At 42.0% G+C, this 8,292-nt stretch overlaps 1 protein-coding gene across 10 annotated transcripts in view; it reads left to right on the forward strand.

Moving 5' to 3' along the window:
• The window catches only part of LOC106589844 (E3 ubiquitin ligase RNF157), an 87,955-nt gene extending 83,943 nt beyond the window's left edge, over positions 1–4,012 (forward strand). For 9 of the 10 annotated variants that reach the window (XM_014180240.2, XM_014180243.2, XM_014180242.2 and 6 more), the window contains one exon: positions 1,432–4,012. In XM_014180240.2, the coding sequence (XP_014035715.1) occupies positions 1,432–1,592 (161 nt within the window). In that variant the 3' untranslated portion in view covers positions 1,593–4,012. The remainder of the gene's footprint in view (positions 1–1,431) is intronic. The other variant, XM_045710075.1, reaches the window with a different exon arrangement.
• The last annotated feature ends 4,280 nt before the right edge of the window (positions 4,013–8,292 follow it).

Raw genomic sequence — 8,292 nt, forward strand, 5'->3', positions numbered from 1 at the left:
ATAACCACTACCTGGCTACCTGGTAAATAACCACTACCTGGTAAATAACCACTACCTGGTAAATAATTACTACCTGGCTACCTGGTAAATAACCACTACCTGGCTACCTGGTAAATAACCACTACCTGGTAAATAACCACTACCTGGTAAATAACCACTACCTGGCTACCTGGTAAATAACCACTACCTGGCTACCTGGTAAATAACCACTACCTGGTAAATAACCACTACCTGGCTACCTGGTAAATAACCACTACCTGGTAAATAATTACTACCTGGCTACCTGGTAAGTAACCACTACCTGGCTACCTGGTAAATAACCACTACCTGGTAAATAACCACTACCTGGTAAATAACCACTACCTGGCAAATAACCACTACCTGTTAAATAACCACTACCTGTTAAATAACCACTACCTGGTAAATAACCACTACCTGTTAAATAACCACTACCTGGTAAATAACCACTACCTGTTAAATAACCACTACCTGTTAAATAACCACTACCTGTTAAATAACCACTACCTGGTAAATAACCACTACCTGGCAAATAACCACTACCTGGCAAATAACCACTACCTGTTAAATAACCACTACCTGTTAAATAACCACTACCTGTTAAATAACCACTACCTGGCAAATAACCATAGTGTGATCTAGATCAGTGATGTCTTACCTTTCTCCTGGAGAGCCAAACGGTGTTCAGAGATTATATTAGTTTCAGCCCAGCACTCAATCATCCATCATTGACTAATCCTCAAGAAAACCTTGATTAGTTGAATCAGGTGCTGTAAGTGCTGGGCTGGTACAAAACCCTGCATATAGCTACTGTAACTCTCTTGTCTTTCAGGGACGAATCCCAACTTGAGAAACACATCTGGTAAAAGTGTTTTGTGCACATTTCTGAAGTTGGGATCGGTCCCTTATTGAATATGCATGTGGCCCAGTAGGCCTGACTTTAACTCCTCATCGCAATGACCAGGTAGGTAGCCTAGCGGTTAAGCGTGTTGGGCCAGTAACTGAAAGGTCGCTGGTTCGAATCCCCGTGCCAGCAAGTTGGAAAAATCTGCAGTTCTGCCCTTGAGCAAGGCAGTTAACCCCCAACAACAACTGCTCCCTGGTCGCCGATGACGTCGATTTAAGGCAGCCCCCCACATCTCTCTGATTCAGAGGGGTTGGATTAAATGTGGAGGACACATTTTGGTTGAATGCATGCGCAACTGACTAGGTATCCCCTTTTACCCCTTTCCCTCCAGTTAGACTGGTCCGCCACAGACTTTAGACACTACCATTAACACCCACTAGATGGCGATAGAATAGAACAGTCCTCAACATGTTTTTCTTTTATATCCTTTGTTTTTTGTCTCTCTCTCTCTCTCTCTCTCTCTCTCTCTCTCTCTCTCTCTCTCTCTCTCTCTCTCTCTCTCTCAGGTCTGATGTATCTGGGAGGCTATAGGCCAGTGTTAGAGCCTCTCCCCCACCACGCCTCAACCAGTAATATCAACCTGGAGGAGCAGGGGGCGGAGACTAGGGATGGCCAGAGTCCCAAACAAACACCTCACACACCACGCCGCGGACCACTCATAGTGTAACACGCACACACCCGTCCAATTCCGACTTCAGCGTCATAACAGCACAGACTGATATTTTAGCCATTTTACGCAACCTCATGATTACGCAGTAGACCTCGGCCTTCCTTCCTGCATCACCTCACCTGATCAACCAACGCCCATGTCCTGAGGCAGTCCTAACCCAACCGTCCTGCACCTCCCCTCACTGAACCGTCCTGCAACTCTCCTCACTGAACCGTCCTGCACCTCTCCTCCCTGAACCGTCCTGCACCTCTCCTCACTGAACCGTCCTGCACCTCTCCTCCCTGAACCGTCCTGCACCTCTCCTCCCTGAACCGTCCTGCACCTCTCCTCACTGAACCGTCCTGCACCTCTCCTCCCTGAACCGTCCTGCACCTCTCCTCACTGAACCGTCCTGCACCTCTCCTCCCTGAACCGTCCTGCACCTCTCCTCCCTGAACCGTCCTGCACCTCTCCTCCCTGAGCCGTCCTGCACCTCTCCTCACTGAGCCGTCCTGCACCTCTCCTCACTGAGCCGTCCTGCACCTCTCCTCACTGAACCGTCCTGCACCTCTCCTCACTGAACCGTCCTGCACCTCTCCTCACTGAACCGTCCTGCACCTCTCCTCCCTGAACCGTTCTGCACCTCTCCTCACTGAACTGTCCTGCACCTCTCCTCCCTGAACCGTCCTGCACCTCTCCTCACTGAACCGTTCTGCACCTCTCCTCCCTGAACCGTCCTGCACCTCTCCTCACTGAGCCGTCCTTCACCTCTCCTCACTCAACCGTCCTGCACCTCTCCTTGCTCTGGACAATAGATGAGAAGCATCCATCTCAGTTGCTAAATCTAAATCTAACAGGGAAATCTTGAAGAGGATTTAACCTATCCACAGTCCAAAAAGGAGGCTGCTAGAGTTAGACCATTCTCCCCCTCAATGTGTCATAATGGCTTTCTTGTGTTTCGTGTCATTGGTAGACCTTTGGGACTCCTCCCCTTGCCTCTACCAACCAACCAATCAGGGGTTAGTGTGATCTGCAATCTAATTAATATTCATGTATTTCTGTTTGACCTTCTAATGAGTGATCTAACACTATAAAAACAACAGTTAGCTTCACTAGACTACCAAACTGGATTGTACTGGACTGGACTTGCCAGCTCCGGTCCATGAACCAGTAGACTCTGGCCCTGGTTTTGCATGCAGCTCTTTTATGTCTCCAATCAGCCCTACTGTACTCAACTGTGATCTATCCTGAATGGGACTTGCCTCATTAGCTAAGAAACTGGACTTGCTATACATGGTGGTGAATGGAGGATTTGATCCAAAATGGCGGTGGTAGATAGATACTGAACTGTAAAGAAGACAGAGTGGAGTCCCTGAGAATGTACGATGCCCATGGAGGATGTGTAACACTCAGAGGAGAATGTAACGTAATGATTTGTTTTGGGGTTATTAACTGTAGAAGAATGACCTCTGAACTTTGAACTACCACCTGTGTCCCTTGCACACCTTTCCTAACACACACACAGTCATACACACCAGTATTATCTCAGTCTGACTCACTGGTGTAAAGAGCTTTACCACAAAGACACTAAAGCAATACAGAACCTGTACCTGTAAACAAGTAACACACATCACCCTCCAAAAACACCTGTGCTGTTCGATAGACAAACCTGAACCTTCTCATTTTGTGAAAACCTTTAGTTTGTTTAATTTTCTATTATATTGTTTTTAGTGTATGCTCTACTGTTAATGTCGTCACATGTTCTGTGTTTTATTTGTTTAAACAAAAATGTGTTGTTCATTACGTGGATATGTGAAATGAATAATGGTATTTGAGAAGAAAAAAAACACTACGTAAAAAAAAGGGATGATGACACCAACATGGAATGCACTTCTTGCTGTTACCTAGGCAACACACTTTGCGGTGCATGAGGCGATTGTAGAGTAAAGCATGGTAGTCTAGGTCAGTCTCCACCTCTGTAGAGTACCCACAGTGGTATGCTCCACAGATCCACACATCCCTAAAGAGTACCCATAGTGGTACACCCCTCTGACCTTTCTGTATTGTCATATTGTCTCCAAATGACACCCTATTCCCTATATAGTGCACTACTTTGACCAGAACCCAATTCCCTGTATTGTGCACTACATTTGACCAGAGCCTTATTCCCTTTTCAGTGAAGGTAGCGAGCCATATGGGGGAATAGGGTGCCATTTGAGATGCATAGATAGTCTATAAGATACATTATAGATGCCCTCTTCCTTATCCTCAACTACAGGCTGGCTACAGCTCTGTTAGCTAGTGTTCACACACCGTCAGCTCATACACTCCAACCTGTATCCCTCTCACCTACAGTATACTGGACCATGGGTCACTTTTGTAGAATGCTGATTGAAAATGTCAACTGCAAGAAAAAAAATAAAGTTTTTCGAACTAAAGTCCTTTACCATTTCTTGTTTACATCCAGTGAATGAGACAACTGTGAGAAAAGGAGATTAGGAAATGGGGATACAGCTAAAGTCTGGGACCTTTGACATATGTGTAAATGTGTAACTTCTGTACGTCGGCCTACACCCTGCATAGTGTCAGTGTCTGACAAGATCAGCAAGGTGTTGTGACTCCAGGCAAACATGGGATGCGTCCAAAATGGAACCTGATTTGCCTAACGACAAATGTATCAACCCCGACAAAAATGTCCATGAATTATAATACACATTTCCTTTTTGACACAGGATTATTTTCCTGTTGTAGCAAACTGGCTCAAAGGAAGATCCTACATCTGTATAAATACTATAGCGTTTACTGTAGTGTTTTTGCAGACTTTACTGTAGTATTTACTGTTTGTTTTATTGTCTATGACATAGAAGTAGTGATGTTACGTTTGATACTGGAGCTCCGAGGCATGCGTCGAAATCGTTTAGCAGCTAACTGTGAAGCAGTGTGCCGATGTGTGTATCACTTCATCAGAAGTGCATCATCAATGACTTCCAAATCTTTGTTTGATCACATGCTCCTATAGGTCGAATTTTGTCCAAAAAGTTTCAATTGACCGGTAGTTTAGCAGGTGGGCTTCTCAGAACATTTCGTATAATTCTGTACATAAATCCGAAGACACTCCATTTAGTATGATATGTTACGAATTACAATTCGTATTATATGTTATAAATTTGCAAACTGTACAATATGTTACGAATTTCCAAAATGTATGATATGTTACGAATTCTAGCTAGGTTGCTAACGTTATCTGGGTTAGGGTTAGGGTTCAATTTGGGAGTTAGGTTAAAGGGTTAAGGGAAGGGTTAGCTAACATGCTAAGTAGTTCTAAAGTAGCTAAAAAGTGCTAATTAGCAAAAATGCTAAAGTTGTCCATGTTGAGATTTGAACCCGCAACCTTTGGGTAGAAAGACGTTCACATTATATGCCCACCATCCACCCTGACCAAACATCTTATATAACCATACCAAACATCTTATATAATCATACCAAACAAAACATAATATACTATTTTGAGTGCCGGATTTACTTTGACTATATTTCGTCTAGTCTATGACACCAGGCGTAGGGAACTATGGAATATTCAGGGAGGTGAGGGTATGAGGTTGAATCCCGTTGAAGGCACTTTGTTTTAGAATTTTTTAAAAAATCTAACAATTGTACTGTTGTTCAAATCATTTGTTTTATTTAGTATAGTATAAGATTCTGTCTTAAGCATCCTAAATAATGCCATAGATTTCGTTTTGGAAAAATAGTAAAGTTGTAGGCGAAAAAGGGAAGCGTGATGTAAGATTTAAACCTGGTATTCCAACTGGTTATAAGCTACAACGATTTACCGCTGCACCACAAAGTTTATGTGAAAACAGCATTCAGAAAGCCTCGGTTTCACATCACTACAAAGAAGTGGAGGCTTTCTCCTTGAGCACATTTTCCATAACTTGTAGGTATGAAGAATTAGGATCTGAACAGATAGATATTGAGCCCCCGAAGGAATCGAACAAACAACCCTGGCGTTGCAAGCACCATGCTCTACCAACTGAGCCACACAGGACTTGTAGAGAACACATTATATGGTCTATACTTGGCATGTAGGTTTCTCACTTCTGGGTGGAACAAATTGTGATATGGTCCCGTTTTAAACGACGTGCCGATTATAAAGGCATCATAACGCATTCATAAATACTACATAAATGTGTTAGAAATAATCTATAACCGTATGTTATGCTTTATAAAGGGTTCATAAGTGTTGCCTGTGTGACATAATCACCAATGTCAAATGTGACATAACCCACTATGTCAAATATGACATAAACCTGTGCTTTATAAAGGGTGAACCACACCAGGGGATGACTTTTGAGGTCTAGGAAAAATCTAAGAAACTTAGATTTTTGAGTGTAGTTGCCCTTTAATTCTGTGAGCATTCCCTGGACTGTTGTTTGGTTAGCGGGTTATGATGTAATTTGGCAGCCAACGGAATGGGTGGAGTAAAAGGCCAGCAACATTCCGTATTATTCAGGGCCCCATGAAATGACACCATATATACAATCTACAGACCATACTGAAAAAACCAAGCCATGAAGTCGAAGGAATTGCCCGTAGAGCTCCGAGACAGGATTGTGTCGAGGCACAGATCTGGGGAAGGGTACCAAAACATTTCTGCAGCATTGAAGGTCCCCAAGAACACAGTGGCCACAGAGAGTCAGGACACCCATTTAACATCCCATCCAAAAGACAGCACCCTACCACCACTTCCAGCATCATCTGGTCTCCCATCCAGGGACTGACCAAGACCAACTCTGCTTAGCTTCAGAAGCAAGTCAGCAGTGGGATATAGGGTGGTATGCTGCTGGCTTGAGAGGATCTCCAAAGAAGAATGGGAGAAACTCCCCAAATACAGGTTAGCCAAGCTTGTAGCGTCATACCCAAGAAAACTCAAGGCTGTAATCGCTGCCAAAGGGGCTTCAACAAAGTACTGAGTAAAGGGCCTGAATACTTATGTAAATATTATATTTTATTTTTTTATACATTTCCAAACATTTCTACAAACTTGTTATTGCTTGTCATTAGTGAGTATTGTGTGTAAATTGATGAGGGAAAAAACAAATACATTTTAGAATAAGGCTGTAATGTAACAAAATGTGGAAAAAGTCAAGGGGTCTGACCCATAGACATCTGTAACGGCTGTGGTAGAGAGGGGACCAAAGCGCAGCGTGTTGATTGCTCATGATGAATATTTATTTTAACTCAGAACACTAAAGAAAAAAAGAACAAAGAGAAAACGAAAGTGCACAGTTCTGTCAGGTACAGAAAACTAAACAGAAGACAACTACCCACAAACAAAGGTGGAGAAAAAAAAAAAAACCTAAGTATAATCTCCAATTAGAGACAACGAGGACCAGCTGCCTCTAATTGGAGAGAATCCCCCCAAAAAACCAACATAGAAATAGAAAACTAGAACCCAAAACATAGAAATACAAAACATAGAAAAACACAAAACACCCCCTGTCACGCCCTGACCTACTCTACCATAGAAAATAACATCTTACTATGCTCAGGACATGACAACATCTTTTTATCATTAGCATAAATGCTAACAGTATGAGGTTCATACTGGTGTTTCCTTGTTTTTTGAGATAACAGCTGTTTCAGCATACACCTTCCTACTAGTACCCTCAATACACTCAATCCGTTTCAAGTGGATAGAGCGAAGAGAAGTCGAGGTATTAGGGTATTTTTGTTGTTTTTAAAAGCTTAGATTTTCTCTATATTTTGACATATTGCTTAGCTTTTTTCAAACTTAGTAGAGGCTGACACTACTAAGTTTATTTACATGTAAAAAAAACAACACATACCCACATGTACTGTACATACTGTACATTTTAAAAACTTCACAGGGATAACAGGAAAAAGTCAGAGACGTATTTCTATTGTGGTCCCTAATGAGCATGGTACAAAAAACAACACATAAATGCAGACATGACGTAGAGCGAAGAGAAGTTGAGTTATTGAGAACCCAATATTTATTTTTTAGAAAGTTGTGATTTTCTCTTCCATCTTTTGAAATGTCACTTAGCTTTCAAACTTAGTAGAGACTGACATGATGAACATACTTTCTGAGTTGCGAGTCAATCAGAATGACGGTTTATGAGAAGATCTTTTAAGATTTACCCGTAATTACATTTGTGGTTAAATTAGTTCAACGATGTTTGTGTTCTTTCATCTATTTCATCGTGTGCAGGTGTCAATGGGTGTTTTGAAAGGCACGTGTGTGTTTGCTCATGTACATAAAATATATACCATGTATCTACAGAATATTTTATCAATAAGTGTGTAGGTTTGCATATTCAAATGAAAATACATTTTTTAAATGTAACCTTTAATTAACTAGGCAAGTCAGTTAAGAACAAATTCTTATTAACAATGACGGCCTAGGAACAGTAGGTTACCTGCCTTGTTCAGGGACAGAAAGACAGAGTTTTACTTTGTCAGCTCGGATATCCGATATAGCAATATTTCGGTTACTGGCCCAACGATCTAACCACTAGGCTACCTGCTGCCCCAAGAGTACTTATGTTACCCAACATTGTTTCTTCTGAACTGGTTATTATAAACGGTGCATGCTTTTCATGTCTTATAATGTGTTAATGAAAGTAAATAAGTGTATTGTAGACTATGCTGCCAGTTGCTCCTCCAAGCTGTAGGTGGCGCTATGCTCTGAAATATC

Source organism: Salmo salar, chromosome ssa28 (assembly GCF_905237065.1).
Source record: "Salmo salar chromosome ssa28, Ssal_v3.1, whole genome shotgun sequence".
Lineage (NCBI taxonomy): Eukaryota > Metazoa > Chordata > Actinopteri > Salmoniformes > Salmonidae > Salmo > Salmo salar.